General features: G+C 43.2%; 1 protein-coding gene across 5 annotated transcripts in view; it reads left to right on the plus strand.

The window, feature by feature from the left end:
• The window catches only part of Wdr76 (WD repeat domain 76), a 38,138-nt gene that overhangs the window by 9,278 nt on the left and 12,063 nt on the right, over nt 1–16,797 (plus strand). For 3 of the 5 annotated variants that reach the window (NM_030234.2, NM_001290986.1, NM_001369185.1), the window contains exons 3-9: nt 1,705–1,797; nt 3,418–3,473; nt 9,452–9,581; nt 10,802–10,903; nt 11,002–11,045; nt 12,811–12,964; nt 15,286–15,441. In NM_030234.2, coding sequence (NP_084510.2) covers nt 1,705–1,797; nt 3,418–3,473; nt 9,452–9,581; nt 10,802–10,903; nt 11,002–11,045; nt 12,811–12,964; nt 15,286–15,441 — 735 coding nt within the window. Of the gene's footprint in view, nt 1–1,704; nt 1,798–3,417; nt 3,474–9,451; nt 9,582–10,801; nt 10,904–11,001; nt 11,046–12,810; nt 12,965–13,375; nt 13,448–15,285; nt 16,796–16,797 lie in introns of those variants that run through there. The other 2 variants (XM_011239529.2, NM_001290987.1) reach the window with 2 other exon arrangements.

Raw genomic sequence — 16,797 nt, forward strand, 5'->3', positions numbered from 1 at the left:
AACAATTGCTGCTCTTCCAGAGGTCCTGGGTTCAATTCCCAGCCCCCAAGTGGCAGTTCACACTTGTCTGTGATTGCAGTCCCAAGACTTCTGACACCCTCACACAGACATACATGCAGGCCAAATACCAATATGTGTGTGTGTGTGTGTGTGTGTGTGTGTGTGTGTGTGTGTGTGTGTATATATATATATATATATATATATATATATATATATATGATTTATTTATTTCTTTTATGAATGAGTACACTGTAGCTGTACAGATTGTGGTGAGCCATCATATGGTTGCTGGGGATTGAACTCAAGACCTCTGCTCGCTCCAGAGCCTCGCTCGCTCCAGCCCAGAGATTTTATTTATTGTTATATGTAAGTATACTGTATCTGTCTTCAGACACACCAGAAGAGGGGGTCAGATCTCATTATGGATGGTTGTGAGCCACCATGTGGTTGCTGGGATTTGAACTCAGGAAGAACAGTCAGTTCTCTTAACTTCTGAGCCATCTCTCTAGCCCAATAAAGTATATATTGAGAAAAGACTCTTCCAGATGTCTTGAGTTCAAGTCCCAGCAACTACATGGTGGCTCACAACCATCTGTAATGGGATCTGATGCCCTCTTCTGGTGTGTCTGAAGACAGCTACAGTGTACTCGTATACATAAAATAAATAAATCTCTAAAAAAAAAAAGAACATGTGTACATATATACACATGTATGATGTAACTATTGTTTTTTTTAAAAAAAGAAAAAAAAGAAAAAAAAGAAACCCTGCCTCAACAAAACCAAGGCAATGCCAAATGCAAACATTCCACTTTCCCTTGGAGAAGATTATTTATTTGGTCAAAGTAATAATGCACATGTTCTTAGTAAGATAATCCCACACATATATGTGTACACATACACATAATTCTATTTTGGAGCACATGTTCACAAAAATAAGGCACCCAGCACTTTGCTGCTTGTAATCCCCTGACCCCTGGTTTTTAAATTGTGGCCCAGGGAAATGGCTCAGTAGGTAAAGGTGCCATTTGCTTAGGCCGACGCTGCATTGAATCTCTAGGACCCACATGGTGAGAGAGCCAGGTTTTCAGAGCTGTCCTCTGACCTTCATATGTGGATGCACACACATTGGCATGCACAATAAATATAAAGATGTGAGATTTAAAGAATGAGCCCCAGGAATCCTGCCTTTGTCATCCAGGGGTGGGATTTGCAAGTGTGAACCACCCATGCATGTATTCATTGATTGCTTGTGTTTCATGGTTGATGATGATTAAAAATATCTTTCACCTGCTGGAAAGAGTTTGCTGTAATGCATGACATTTGGTTCCCAGTATCTCATTACTTTTTTTTTCCTCGAGACACAGGACCCTGGCTGTCCTAGAACTCACAATGTAGACCAGATTCCGAGATCCATTGACTTCTGCCTCCCAAGTGCTGGGATCAAAGGTGTATGCTACCATGTCAGGCAGATTACTTCCTTTTTAAATGGAAAACCATACAGTCATCCCAGGATAGGATTCTCCCACTATCCCATCCAGCAAAGACTGTGAACTGTTTGTTGAGATAATATGAAATAATTAGTGTCTGTGTGCAGTTTGAAAGGAAGTATCTGGGTAGAGAGTGAGTGTCTGGTTTTACATGTTCTTGCTATCAATGAGGAAGTGACTGATCTTTTTTTTTGGGTGGCTGTCGCTTATTTTATAGGATGATTTTTCAGGATTGTCACCTTATGAAAGGAAGAGACTGAGGAACATCAGAGAAAATGCAAACTTTTTTGCTTCCCTTCAGTTAGCTGAGGTATGTATGAAGTTTGTAATGAAAGTGAAGGTGATGGGCTGGAGAGATGGCTCAGCAGGTAAGAACACTGACTGCTCTTCAGAAGGTCCTAAGTTCAAATCCCAGCAGCCACATGGTGGCTTACTACAGTGTACTTATGTATAATAATAAATAAATCTTAAAAAAAAAAAGAAAAGAAACTGAGAGTGAGCTAATTAGATTCTAATCTTCCATAGTGTCCTATGAGGGAAGGCAAAATTCAAGCAGTGTGTGACGCAAGGTGGTTTGTGGTCATTGTCCTCCTGCTTTGGTACTCACTGCAGAGACCAGGCTGGTTTTGAATTTACAGTGGCTTGTCTGCCTCTACCTACCACAGTGCTTGGATTAAAGCGTGTGCCACAGTGCTTAGCTGCTTGTTTTTCTTTGTATGTCCTGTTTTAGACACTTGTGAGCCTGCTGGTGGGTGTTGCATGCTGCCCCTCCCTGAACGTAAGTGGAGGCTGGACTGTAGTATTTCAAGGTCATCCCTAAGCTACATAGTAAGTTTGAGGCCAGCCTGGGTTACATGAAACCCTATCTCAAAAATCAAGATCAGCAAAAGAGGACTGCAAACCACTTGGGAAAGTTTATTAGCCAGTAGGTTCCCAGAGGGTCTTGATATTTACTTACTGGGCTCCTCTTCTAAGCGATGTCTGATGGCAGCCCGATCCATGTTTTTAATTACCGTGTTTAATTGAGTCTAGGCATTTTTTTTTCTTTTTTCCTTTTTTTTTTTTTTTTGGTGTGTGTATATTTGGAGGCCAAAGGTCAATCATGGATAAGTCATTCAGGTGTTTGCCTCAGGAGTCATCCACTTAGGGTTTTTGAGACAGGGTTTCTCTGTGTAGCCCTGGCTGCCCTGGAACTTGCTCTGTAGACCAGACTGGCCTGCAGCTCAAAGATCAGCCTGCCTCTGCCTCCTGAGTGCTAGGATTAAAGGCTTGCATCACCATGGCTGACTCTTCCAATTTCTTGACTACATTTATTTTGAGAAAGACAAGTGCATTCTATGGCACATGTGTGGAGGTCAGAGGTCAGCTGTGGTCCTGTCCCACGTGGGTCCTGGAGCCCAAATCCAGGTTGTCAGGCTTGGCAGTTTTGTTTTTACAGAGCCATCTCACTGGCTCTTTTATTTTGAGACAGCCTTGGTAGCCAAGCCGGCCGTGAACGTACTGCATTTGTCTTCAGACTCCTAAATGTTGGGTTATAGATAAGTGTGAGCCACCTCACTCCACATAATAGGTTTTACAGTTCTCTTTTGCAGTGTTGTGAATACAGGCACTCCTATGCATGCTGAGCAGGTGCTGTGCTTCAGAGCCACACTGCCCGTCCTGTGGTAGTATGTTTACTAAATACTGTATTTAATCCTGTAAACTCATAAGCACCTTGGTTCAGGAACCAGAATGCCAGTATGTTAGATGGCGATATATACTCGCTTTTGTTATTGACAGGCGGTATATTTATCTACTAACAATAAGTATCACATCTTAAGACTCTATATTTTCTAAATAAACGTAGCTATAGTAGCAGACACTTAATGGGTAAACAGTGTAGCTATATGGTAGCATATTTATGTGTACATATATGTTGTGTGCTTTTCAGTCGGCTGCACGGCTCCGTGGGATGATAAAGAAGCGCGAGTCACCTGAGTCAAAGAGGTAAAACAGAAGAGGATGTGCTTAACATCCTCTGGACCGAGAAATGTTGCTGAGGGTTTCAAGTTGGACCGAGAAATGTTGCTGAGGGTTTCAAGTTTGCGACAGGGCTCAGGCCTCAAGCTTCTTACTGTCTTCTCAAGTGTTTGGGTCATGGGCGTGTGCCCTGTTGCCTAGCTCACACATTTATTGTTCACAAAGATTGGTGATTCCTTGGAAGTCATGTGAGTCTGAAGGTTCTGGCATTTAGTGTTTGTAGAGGCAGAGGTATCAGGTTGGTAGCGTGGGGGTTGTAGTTGGATAGTAAAGAGGACAGAGCCTTTGAAAGTGAACAAATCTGGGCTGGTTCAGTGGTTAACAGCTCTTCAGTCGACCTAGGTTTGGTACCTAGCACCCTCATGGCTGCTTAAACTTACTGCCAGGGAATTTGACCCCTCTTCTGGTCTCTGGGGACTTCTGCACAATGTAGAGATTATAAGCTCACACATACACTCACAAATATACATTAATAATAAAATTAAAAAAAAATTTTTAAGGTAGAGTTTCTGTGGCCGTTCTGGAACTTGCTCTTAGACCAAAGCCAGGTTTAAATTTGTTAAAGAATTAATTTTCGTGTTTTTCAAGACAGGGTTTGTCTGTGTAGCCCTGACTGTCCTGGAACTCTTTCTGTAGACTAGTGTAGCCTCGAACTCAGAGAGATCCTCCTGCTTCTGCCTCCTGAGTACTGGGATTACAGGTCTGTGCCACCAGCCCTTTTTTTATTTTTTTGCATCTCATGCAGATGAGACACACCTTGTAACACAAGCTGTCTTGAACTTGTGAACCATCGAGTGATGCTTATAATCTGATGCCATTTTCATATTTTTTGGGGATTATCTTTTAAAGTTTCATTAAATTTTGTGTTTATGGGTGTGTACATCCTACAGCAACTTGTGGGAATTGATTTCCTTCCACCATGTGGGTCCCAGCCTTGGCTACAGGTCCCTTTGACACTGAACCATCTTGGTGACCCAGATTTATTCTTTCATCCCCCCATGTGGGGTGTGTAGTGTGTGCTGTGTGTGTATGTGGTGTATGCAGGTGAGTGTGGGCACGAAGGCTGTGTGAATGCATGCACAGGTGTGTAGTGTGTGCTGTGTGTATGTGGTGTATGCAGGTGAGTGTGGGCATGAGGGCTGTGTGAATGCATGCACAGGTGTGTAGTGTGTGCTGTGTGTATGTGGTGTATGCAGGTGAGTGTGGGCATGAGGGCTGTGTGAATGCATGCACAGGTGTGTAGCATGTGCTCTGTGTATGTGGTATGTGCAGGTGAGTGTGGGCATGAGGGCTGTGTGAATGCATGCACAGGTGTGTAGTGTGTGCTGTGTGTATGTGGTGTATGCAGGTGAGTGTGGGCATGAGGGCTGTGTGAATGCATGCACAGGTGTGTAGTGTGTGCTGTGTGTATGTGGTGTATGCAGGTGAGTGTGGGCATGAGGGCTGTGTGAATGCATGCACAGGTGTGTAGTGTGTGCTGTGTGTATGTGGTGTATGCAGGTGAGTGTGGGCATGAGGGCTGTGTGAATGCATGCACAGGTGTGTAGCATGTGCTCTGTGTATGTGGTATGTGCAGGTGAGTGTGGGCATGAGGGCTGTGTGAATGCATGCACAGGTGTGTAGTGTGTGCTGTGTGTATGTGGTGTATGCAGGTGAGTGTGGGCATGAGGGCTGTGTGAATGCATGCACAGGTGTGTAGTGTGTGCTGTGTGTATGTGGTGTATGCAGGTGAGTGTGGGCATGAGGGCTGTGTGAATGCATGCACAGGTGTGTAGCATGTGCTCTGTGTATGTGGTATGTGCAGGTGAGTGTGTGGCTATGAATGCTTGTGTGCATGCATGCACACATTGGACATAGTCGCTCTCTTATTCTCTATCTTATTTTCACTGAACTGGAAGCTGTCTCTTTTGAGCGAGGCTAGTCAGCTAGCTCTTAGCATCCTCCTCATTTCACCTTCTAATGCTGGCCTTAAAGGTCTGCATGTCTACATCCAGCTTTTTACACGGTGTAGCAACTGACCACCTGCTGAGCCGTCTCCCCTCCCAGTTTGTTTTCTGAGATGGGTCCCCGTGCAGCCCTGTTTGCCTGTACCTATTCCACTGTGTAGCTCAGACTGGCTTCAGACTTGTGGTTCTCTTGGCTTTGTGTTGTCAGTGCACACTGCCTCATTGCAGCACCCACTGCCTCAGTTTATTCTATGGTTAATGTCCAGATTTTTATCATTATGAAGAGTGCTTCTCTGTACCTGCTTTAATTATCTAATATTTATACCTGTAAAGAGGTGGAGGTATAAACTGAGATAAAAACCTGCTACCTCAGGGAGGTAACTTTATTTTCTTAGCTATACACAGAATATCTATTTAGAAGCATGATCCTGCTACCTCTTTAGAAATCTCTATCTGTCCTCAGATTTAGAGGGCTTCTAAGCTCTCTTTCCTAGAAGACTGTTTTAGTGTGTCCTGCCCACTGCTTCTCTGCTGTTACTGAAAGTCCGAAGAGACAATTCCTGTCTCTTACCTTGAGCTCCTTTCATAACTGAGAAAAGGGAAGTCAGAGGAGAGAGAAGGTAGGGATGTGAGGAAGGAGAGAGGGAGAGAGATATATCGAAGGTCCTGTTGCTTATAAAAAGTCTCTTGCTCCTCCCACACAGTCTTGGCAGGCTGCGCCTCATTATCATTGTGGGTGGTGCTGCCAGCCAAGTCTGTAGGAGTGAACTGTTTTACCTTTAAGGTGGGGATAGCTCAAGGCCACCCAATTGTCTTTGCCTCAGGTCATAGACCTCTCTGAAGCTACTTCCCTTAATAGGGAGGGTTGGGGTTAGGGTTTAGGGTTAGGGTTAGGGTTAGGGTTAGGGTTGGGGTTAGGGTTGGGGTTAGGGTTTAGGGTTTAGGGTTGGGGTTGGGGTTGGGGTTAGGGTTAGGGTTAGGGTTAGGGTTGGGGTTGGGGTTGGGGTTGGGGTTGGGGTTGGGGTTAGGGTTTAGGGTTTAGGGTTAGGGTTGGGGTTGGGGTTAGGGTTAGGGTTAGGGTTAGGGTTAGGGTTGGGGTTAGGGTTAGGGTTGGGGTTGGGGTTGGGGTTGGGGTTAGGGGTTAGGGTTAGGGTTAGGGTTGGGGTTTAGGGTTTAGGGTTTAGGGTTAGGGTTGGGGTTAGGGTTAGGGTTAGGGTTAGGGTTAGGGTTGGGGTTGGGGTTGGGGTTGGGGTTGGGGTTGGGGTTGGGGTTAGGGGTTAGGGTTGGGGTTTAGGGTTTAGGGTTTAGGGTTAGGGTTGGGGTTGGGGTTGGGGTTGGGGTTAGGGTTGGGGTTGGGGTTGGGGTTGGGGTTAGGGTTAGGGTTAGGGTTGGGGTTGGGGTTGGGGTTGGGGTTAGGGTTTAGGGTTTAGGGTTGGGGTTAGGGTTGGGGTTAGGGTTGGGGTTAGGGTTGGGGTTAGGGTTACCGCCTTAGTAGGCGGCAACTTTCCATTCCTTAGCATTCGTATCTATGGAGGCTTTTAGAGGCACACCCAAACTGAACTGTCTCCAGGATGCACCTAACTGCTTCTGAAGAAGTCATTATCTATCTAAGCTTTTTTTTTTTTTTTTTTTAAAGATTTATTTATTACTATATCTAAGTACACTGTAGCTGTCTTCAGACACACCAGAAGAGGGCATCAGATCTCATTATGGATGGTTGTGAGCCACCATGTGGTTGCTGAGATTTTAACTCAGGACCTCTGGAAGAGCAGTCAGTGCTCTTAACCACAGAACCATCTCTCCAGCCCCCCTATCTAAGCTTTTATATTTTGCTAACAGTTAAGTTTTCTCTGTACAGTAATTAAATGTCCTGTAAGAATTGTGTCATGGGGCTGGTGAGATGGCTCAGCAGGTAAGAGCACCCGACTGCTCTTCTGAAAGTCCTGAGTTCAAATCCCAGCAACCACATGGTGGCTCACAACCATCTGTAACGAGATCTGACTCCCTCTTCTGGTGTGTCTGAAGACAGCTACAGTGTACTTACATATAATAAATAAATAAATCTTTAAAAAAAAAAAGAATTGTGTCATGGGAGATCCCTGGGGGTTGGAACGGCGCAATAGGCAAGTGGTTTTTAACCACTGAGCTGCACTCTAGCCACTGTTCAGAGCATTCTGAAGTCTGAGCAGTTGTGGGTGAGTGGGGGTCTCTGGAAATAGATTCCTATGCAGCTTGTATGAGCAGCGTGTAAATCATTACCTATGCTATTACCTTTTTTTTTTTTTAAAAAAAAAAAAACATTGTTGGTGAGCAAATCCAGAACTTCACCATTGAGCTACATTTCCAACCTTATCCATTAGTTTTTGGAAGTACTCTAAGAGGCATCTCTTTCCTCAGCTTTCTCTCCCTCTGGTTTTTTTATTTGTTTCACCGCATGTTTTTAGTGGTTCACTGTGTGTGTGTGTGTGTGTGTGTGTGTGTGTGTGTGTGTGTGTGTGTGTGTGTGTGTGTGATGGCCAGGGGCCAGAGGCTTTCTCTCTCAGAGATATACCCTAAGTCATATTTCATTTTTATAGACGCATATTATTTTATTAGATATGGTTTTTCTTTTCTTGTTTTAATTGCAAAGTTTCTTAGATTTAGTTACTTGTGTGTATGAATGTTTTGCCTGCATGTATGTCTGTGTACCACATGCATGCTTGGTGCTGAGCAGACCAGGAGAGGGTGTGGGTCCCCTGAGGCTGGAGTTACGGATGGTTGTGAGCCAGGCCTCCTGCATGAACAAATGCTCTTGACCACTGAGCCATTTTCTCTGGCCCTAGTTGTTTTGTTTTGTGTTTTCCTCGAGAAAGGGTCTCCCGCAGCTTTGTAAAGATGGAACAGACCTTTAATCCCAGGAAGCACTCAGGAGAGAGAGGCAGGCTCTGTAAGTTTGAGACCAGCCTGGTCTACAGAGGGAGCTCTAGGACAGCAAGGCTTACACAGAGAAACCCTGTCTCAAGGAAAAAAGGGCAGGGGCCTACAATGTATCTCAGGGTGTTTGGAACTCACCATGTAGCTTACAGGCTGGTTTCTAACTAATGGAAATCTTCCTGTCTTTATGATTGCTGGGTTATAAGTGTGAGCCACTATGCATGGCATTGTTTGAGATAAGGTGTCTCTGTGTAGCCTTGGCTGCTAGAACTCCCTGTGTAGACCAGGCTGGCCTGGAACTCTCAGAGACCTGCCTGCCTCTGCCTTCCAAGTGCTGGCTGGGCTTAAAGGCATGCATGCACCACCACTGCCTGGCATCTGACATTATTCTATTAGATATATATGGTATGTTTTGTTTAATGGCTCTCAACTTCATTGTGCTAAGCTTTTTAGTTTAGGTTATTTTGAGACTTTATTAAAATCAGTGCTGCCCAAGAGATAGATCAGTGGTTAAGAGTACTTGACACTCCTATAGAATACTCAGGTTTGATTCCCTGCAATTACATTGGGAGGCTAACTACTGGTTGTAATTCCAGTTCCAGGATATTTAACAACCTCTTCTGATCTCTTTGGGCAGTGTATGTATATGGTTCACGTACAAATAAGCACACACACACACACACATACACACACACACTCGAGTATGACAGTGCAGCTTTGTATATTTATATATAAAATGTGTGATTGTACCTCTGGTACACATTCTTAGATGTTCATTCCTTTAAATTACTAAGTATAGGACTGGAGAGAGGGCTAAGTTGTCAGGAGCACACATTGTTCCTCTCCAGTGTCCTGGACTTGGTTCCCAGAGCCCACAGAAGTGACTCACTAGCATCTGTAGCTCCAATTCCACATGACTGGATGCCCCTGGCTTTCTTGGGCACCAGGCACACTCATGGTATACATCAGCTTCCACAGGAACACCCAAGATAGCCATAAAAATAAATTTAGAAAGATTTTTAAAAGTTGCTAAATGCATTTTACTATTCAGTGAGAAAAGCATGCGTATTTCCTCCACTCCTTTAGAAAGAGGCCTAAGAAGAAAGAAAATGAAATTGGATGTCGAAGGTCCATGCGGTTGTTGAAAGTAGACCCTTTGGGAGTTTCATTACCAGCATCTCCAACACAGCCAACATTAGTAGAAGAAGAAGAAAATGTAAGAAGAAATACAAATGAAGTGCATTTAGCTTAAGCAGAATCTGAAGAATGGTGTAAAGTATTTGAAATTATACTAGTGGATCTTTGTTTTGTTTCAATTTTATTGATTCAATACTTGAATATTGTATGGCTTAATAAGGCTTTAGAGTTGTTAGTTCTGGGTAATAGTTTGTTTCTCTGCAGGAATTGTGGAGTTTTGGGCAAATCACTTGCTCTTCGTGAGCTTCAGTTTTCAGATTTAAAAAATGTGGGTCCCATGTGTAATCTTGGTGTTTGGGAGGCTAATGCAGGAGGATGGTCACAAGTTTAAAGAGAGTTGAGTTTCATAGTTCCAGGCTAGCCTGAATAGAGAGTAAGAATATTCCTAGAATAAAAGAACAGAAGTTCCAAAATGTTATAAAAGGAAATTAAGTAGAATCCATAAAGGTCTTCATAAGAATTAATACTGAGTAATATATGACCAAACTGATAAAGGATTGAGCTGAGGAGCTGTCTCACCGGGTAAAGTGCTTCCTGTACAAATGTGAGTACCCAGCACCCACAGAAAGCTGGGTGTGGCACCGTGTACTTAATTCCATAGTGAGGTGGACAGCAAACAGTAGAGACCCTGTTTCAAATCAAGATAGAAGGTGGGACCACCAACACCAGAGGCTGTCTGATTTCTACATATTTCTATATGGGTGATGGGCCTGTCCCTCCACATTCACTCGAACACACACGCACATACATCACACATACACAAAATGAAAAAAGAGGATCCCTTGACATAGCTTTTTTAAAGAAAAAAAAAAAAGTGAACTCTTGCAGTCCAAATAGTTCAGGGTGACCTTGAGTTTCTGATCCTGCTTCCACCTTCCCAGTGCTGGGGTCAGAGGTGAAATCCACAGTAGCCGGTTTGTGTCAGGCTCACTAGGCAAGCATTCTGCCACATGAGATTCATCTTAGGCCTTCCTTGGCATTAATTTTGGAAGATGTTTTTCTAGGGGATTACTATGTAACTGAGGCTAGCCTGAAACTCATGATCCCTGCTTCATCCTCTTGAATGCTGGGATTACAGGTGGGTACCATAGTGCACTGTGTGACACCCAACCATTTTGAATGACTGGTGTACCACAGTTTCTGGTGCTGAAAGGAAGTAGTGACAATGAGGACTGAGCCCCTAGCCCTTCTCAGTTTACATTCTAGGACAAACCATGGTTTGCCTTTTCTTTTTGATAGCCTTTGTTACCTCCTGGACCCTTAGAAATGATTCCTGAAAACCAAGATGACAGCAGTGAACTGTTGAAAGCATCTTTGAAGACATGGGCAGAGATGAGCCAGGTATCACTTGGGATGGTTTACGGCTTTTAGGATCATGTACTAAGGAAATTTCATGTATGCATATTCACTTAGCCCTTTGGTCTCTTCTAATGTTGTAGACAAGTAATGAGAAGACCAAGAAGGGGCTGTCTAGTATTAAAAGGTAAGTTAAAATTCCTTGGCTTTTACTTTTGACCTTTGTTTTATACTTTGAGATGCTTGCAATATAAAAGGTGTAATGGATACTATTATAGGAAACCTTGAAAAGTGAAAAAAAATCATCCGTACTATTTCTATGCTAACAATGGTTTGCTTGCTTGATTTCTTTGTAGTGTCAGGGATTGAACTAAAGCCTACAGTGTACTAGGCAAGTGCTGTACCACGGAACTATGTCTCTAGCCTTATTTTATGCATATTTTATTCATTTTTTTACCTTTTTGAGACAGTCTCATTGTGTATTCTGGCTAGCCTCAACCTCACAGAGCTCTCTCTGCCTCCCTCCCCTCTGCTCTGTCTTCTGAGATTAAATGTGTTTGTCACCACACCTGGCTCTATGTATCTGAAATACTTATGTGTATGAATGTTTTGCCCACCTGTACATAAGGGCACACTGCATGTGTCTGGTGCCCACAGAGGCCGGAAGAGTATGCTGCATCCCTGGGAACTGATTGTAAGCTGCCTTGTGGGTGAAGAATAGCAACTGCCCTTAGCCCCTGAGCCATCTCTCCATCTCTCTATGAAGTACCACGAAGTTGTCCAGGCCACATTGTACTGTGCATCATCATACCCCGCCTTTTCTCTCCTCTTACACAGTTCAGGATTCTCTGCTTAGGGAATAGATCAAACTACAGTGGGTGCATCTTCCCACCTCAGTCAAGATAATTCTCTACAGACATTCCTCAGACCTACTGGACTCTCCAAGTGATTCTTGACAAGTGATTCTAAATTGTGTCAGGTTTAAATCAGTATTATCACCTGAAAGCAGTCAGGCCTTGGCTTTGCAGTCCTCACTTCTGAAGTTGCTAAGATATAACCTTCAGCAATAGGCCTGGCCTGACACTGGGTGGAAGCTTTATGAAGGCAGAGTTTATCTCAGCCCTATGACAGCTTGGCATATGGTATATACTCAGTGCTGAGTACAGGAATTCACATTTTATTTAAATACATGGTGTGCGTTCTGTGTAACTCTAACGTGTATATACTTCCACACTGTGCCTGTGTCGTGCGTGTCTGCACAGTTACTACATCGCACTTTCTCTTGCCCTTTTGGTGTTTGGAGTTAGTTTCTGTTTAGTTTGTGTGTGCGTGTGTATGTGCATATATGCTAATAGCCTGTTGGTTAGAGTTCCAGACATGGGACTCATGAGCCATGCATTGGGGACATCCTTATGGCTTTTACTATACACCATTGAATCAGTTCCCTGAACTTTTTCTAAAAATCTTTTATGCTACTAGCAGGACAAGGGCCAGGAGTGCGGATCCTCTGTGGCTGCCTCTGCCAAGCTGTGTCTCCAGGACAAGCATATCAGATTTAACTGTAGCCTCCTAAGGCTTGCTGTCATCATTAAAATGATCAAAGTTAATTTTATAATTGAAAAATAATTACCTTGATGACTTTGTTTTCTGTTGTCACCTGGGAGTTGGATATTTGCCAGTATTTACCTTGTACGTTTTTTCATTATCATAAGCAAAGAGTTATTTTTTACTTTCTTGGACTGTTGAGGTTGTTTTATTTATTTATTTATTTATTGGTTTTTCAAGACAGGGTTTCTCTGTGTAGCCCTGGCTGTCCTGGAACTCACTTTGTAGACTGGGCTGGCCTCGAACTCAGAAATCCGCCTGCCTCTGCCTCCCTAGTGCTGGGATTAAAGGCGTGCGCCACTATGCCCGGCTGGTTGTTTTAATTTTTAACTTACCAATTTTTGTAGCTATAAAGCCAATTTAAGTGGCATGGTCATCAGTGAGGCTACTGTTCGTAAGGTGACCAAAGGAGCAATCTCCTCCGTGGCCCTCCACCCATCAGAAGTGAGAACCTTGGTAGCAGCTGGGGCCAAGTCTGGACAAATTGGACTTTGGGATTTGGTAAGTTGTTGTACTACTACCTTTTGGAAGTTATCTGAAGTCTGCCTGACGGAAATGTGTGAAAGAAATAGCCTAGAACATTTATTTATAAATGTTACTTGAGATTTGTTGTTTTGTGCTTTATGATTTTAAATTTTAGAAATCTGGTAGAGTTTAAAATTGTTTTATAGAACTCTAGCACTTTTAGCTTGAATATCTTTAGCCATCTGGGTATAATTATCTGGCAGAGACATTAAGTGTATATGTGAAAATCACATGAAAACTCTGAGTTTTAACATTATGTTCAAAATAGTGTCTGATAGGATCTGAATGTTAAGTTTTCCTCCATATTTGTGGTGAATTTTTAAAGGTTTTCCTTTTCTTTTTCTTTTTCCTTTTCTTTTTTTTTTCTTTTTTCTTTTTTTGAGACAGTTCTGTAGACCAAGCAGGCTATGAAATCACAGAGTTCTGCCTGCCTCTGCTTCCCAAGTGCTGAGATCAAAGGTGTGTGACATGCCCAGCTAAAAGATTTTATTTTTTAACTAACCTTCTCTCTCTGTCTCTCTGTCTCTGTCTGTTTTTTTTTTGAGACAGGGTTTCTCTGTATAGCCCTGGCTGTCCTGGAACTCACTCTGTAGACCAGGTTGGCCTGAACTCAGAATTCTGCCTGCCTCTGCTTCCTAAGTGCTGGGATTAAATTAAAGGCATGTGCCACCACTGCCTGGCTTATTTTTATTTTTTAATTAAAAACATTATATATATGTGTGTTTTTCCTTGCATGTATGTCTGAATTGTTTTCCATAACTGGTGCTCACAAAAGCCAGAAGAGCGTGTTGGATCTTCTGGAACTAGAGTGTCAGACAGTTTTGAGAGGACACATGGGTACTGAGTCATCTCTCTAGACTGTTTTATTTTTTAATGTTCATGCGTGCGTACACACGCTTGCGTGTGATGTGTGTGTGTGTGTGTGTGTGTGTGTGTGTGTGTGTGTGTGTGTGTGTGTGTGTGTGTGTAGAGCTTGGCAAAAGAATTGATGATCTAGGTCTGGACACTCCCTCAGCTGTTAAGAGCTCTTACTGTTCTTCCAGAGGACATGGGTTCTATTCCCAGCATTCACATGGCAGCTCACAACATCTGTAACTGCCGTTCCAGAGGATACAATACCTCCTGGCTTCCCCCTGTACCAGATACTCACATCAACATGCATGCAGGCTCTTAAGAGTCTTTTTCATTCCAGAGCTTCCAGCATGCGAGGCAAATACTCTACCAACTGAACTACAGTCACAGCACTTACTTATGCCAAGTAACTTTAAATTTCAACTCCTGAGTCTAGAATTTCTTTTGATTTTACATATACATATATATATATATATATATATACACACACACACACATATATGTATGTATGTATTATGTATCTAAGTAAATGGAGGGGTTGGTGATGAATCTCAGTAGGATGCTTGCCTAACATGTATAGTTCTTGGATGTCCCTGGACTTGCTGTGTTGACCAGACCAGACTGGTCTTGAGGTGGTATGTTGCCATGTTGCTTTGACTAGCTTTAGCAGTCCCCCTTGCCACCAATAAGCTAAAGTGACCCTCTTTTCTCAGTTGTCTGCTGGTAGAAGTCATAGGTTTTTTTTTTTTTTTAATTTTTTTTTTTGCTCCGTTATAACTAGCTGGACATGTGGAATATGACTGTGCATTAGCTTTTGTTTTGTTTTGTTTTTTTGGTTTTTTTTTTTTTTTTTTTTTTTTTTTGGTTTTTTGAGACAGGGTTTCTCTGTGTAGCCCTGGCTGTCCTGGAACTCACTCTGTAGACCAGGCTGGCCTCAAACTCAGAAATCCACCTGTCTCTGCCTCCCAAGTGCTGGGATTAAAGGCATGCTCCACCACTGCCCAGCTGTGCATTGGCATTTTTAAACTGAATGTTCAGAAGGGAAGAATTTCAGTACAAAGTTGTTGGTTCTAGTCCTGTGAGATGCTCAGAGGTAAAGATGCTTGTCTAGTGGACTCACATGCTTGAACCCAGAACTCAACATGGTGGAAGGAGTGAACAGACTCAAGGTGTCTTCTGACTTACGTATGTGCATCCTGGCATCTATGAGGGCATGTTGTTGCACACACACACACACACACACACACACACACACACAGACACAACACACACGCACGCACACGATTATAAAATGTTACTGGTGCTGCCTGTCTGGGAGAGTGAACACATTGAGAGTTAGTACGGACAGAGTGTAATTCCGATGTAAATCCTTCAATGATAGCAAGACAGCAACCATCACTCCTTTCCCTAGTTGTGTCTTTTCCTCACCCCCGACTTTGTTCCAGACCCAGCAGAGTGAAGATGCGATGTACGTTTTCTATGCTCACAGTCGGTATGTTAGCTGCCTCTCCTTCTCACCCACCAACCCAGCCCATCTACTGTCCCTGAGCTATGACGGCACACTGCGATGTGGTGATTTTTCCAGCGCTGTGTTTGAGGAGGTAATTATGCAAATGTATTTGCGACCTGACATCAGATGACATTCTGGATTATCAATCACATGCCACAGTGATTCCTGTGTCATGTTGAGAGAAGTGTGGTTCAGCTGAGGGACTGACTCAAGTCCCAGACTGTCTGATACCAGTTGTGTGTGTGACCTTCATAAGTCTCTTAACTTCTGTGCCTTAGTTTCCTTAGCTATGAAGTATTATTTTCAGTTATCTTCCTTACAGTGTTATGAAAGTTAAATTTAATTAGTATGAATAGGTAATTATTTTTAATTTTTGTTTTTTTGAGGTAGGGTCTGACCAAGAAGCCTAGGCTGACCTTGAACTGATTGGTGATCCTCCAACCTCTGCCCCAGATGTCTGCGACTATAGTATGGGCATGTGCCACCATATCCTTGTTACATAACCATTTTATTGTAAGAGTGCTGTTGTGTTTCTAGGCTTAAGCTTTGTGCATATTCATTTTGTGCTAGAGATTGCATCTAGAGCGAAGAGTATGTTAGATAAGAGACATACTACTGTTGAGCCAAACCTCATTTTTTAAAGTCTCATACATTCTTGCTGGCCTCAACCTCCTTACATAGTCACGAATAACCTTGAACTTTTGAGCCCCTTGCCTCCATTTCCCAAATGCTCTGAATCTATAGGTATGCACCATGGTGACTGGCTTATGCTGTCCTGAGGATCAAACTCAGGGATTTATGCATCCTGGTAAATGCTCTGCCAACTGAGGGACACTCCCACCTCTGCCCTCCCAGCACAGCTTTAACACACATCCTGAAGAGATTACCCACACTAAGAAGATGAAGCAGATGCTGTCTGAGACTATTTGGAGCTTGCTCAATGTGCATGCATTCCTGTGCTTGATTTCCAACATGGCAGAAAAGGAACAGAAGAAAGAAGAGTTGAAGGAATCTTTTAGGCTTCTTTTTGAGACAGGTTCTTTCTCTGTAGTCCTGACTCTCCTGGAATTTACTGTGTCACCTGTCTCTGCCTCCCTGAGTGCTGGTATTCAAACCTTGCATTAACTATTTTTAAAAGATAGTTTACTTGTAAAAGTGTTTGCTGTATAACCATGAAGACCTGAGTTCAATCCCTAGGACCCACATGAAAAATTGGTATGCAGAGGCTGGAGAGATGGCTCAATGGTCGGTGGCTGCCCTTCCAGAGGACCCAGGTTTAGGTTGTTGTACCTACATGGTGGCTCACAAACATCTTACCTCCACTTCTAGGAGATCGGGTACCATCTTCTGGCAAGCTTGGGTACCAGGCTTGCATGTGGTCTTCATAAGTCCATCCAAGAACAATACCCGTATGCAGAAAACTAATAAAGCTTTTAATCAAAGAATA

Source organism: Mus musculus, chromosome 2 (genome assembly GCF_000001635.26).
Source record: "Mus musculus strain C57BL/6J chromosome 2, GRCm38.p6 C57BL/6J".
Lineage (NCBI taxonomy): Eukaryota > Metazoa > Chordata > Mammalia > Rodentia > Muridae > Mus > Mus musculus.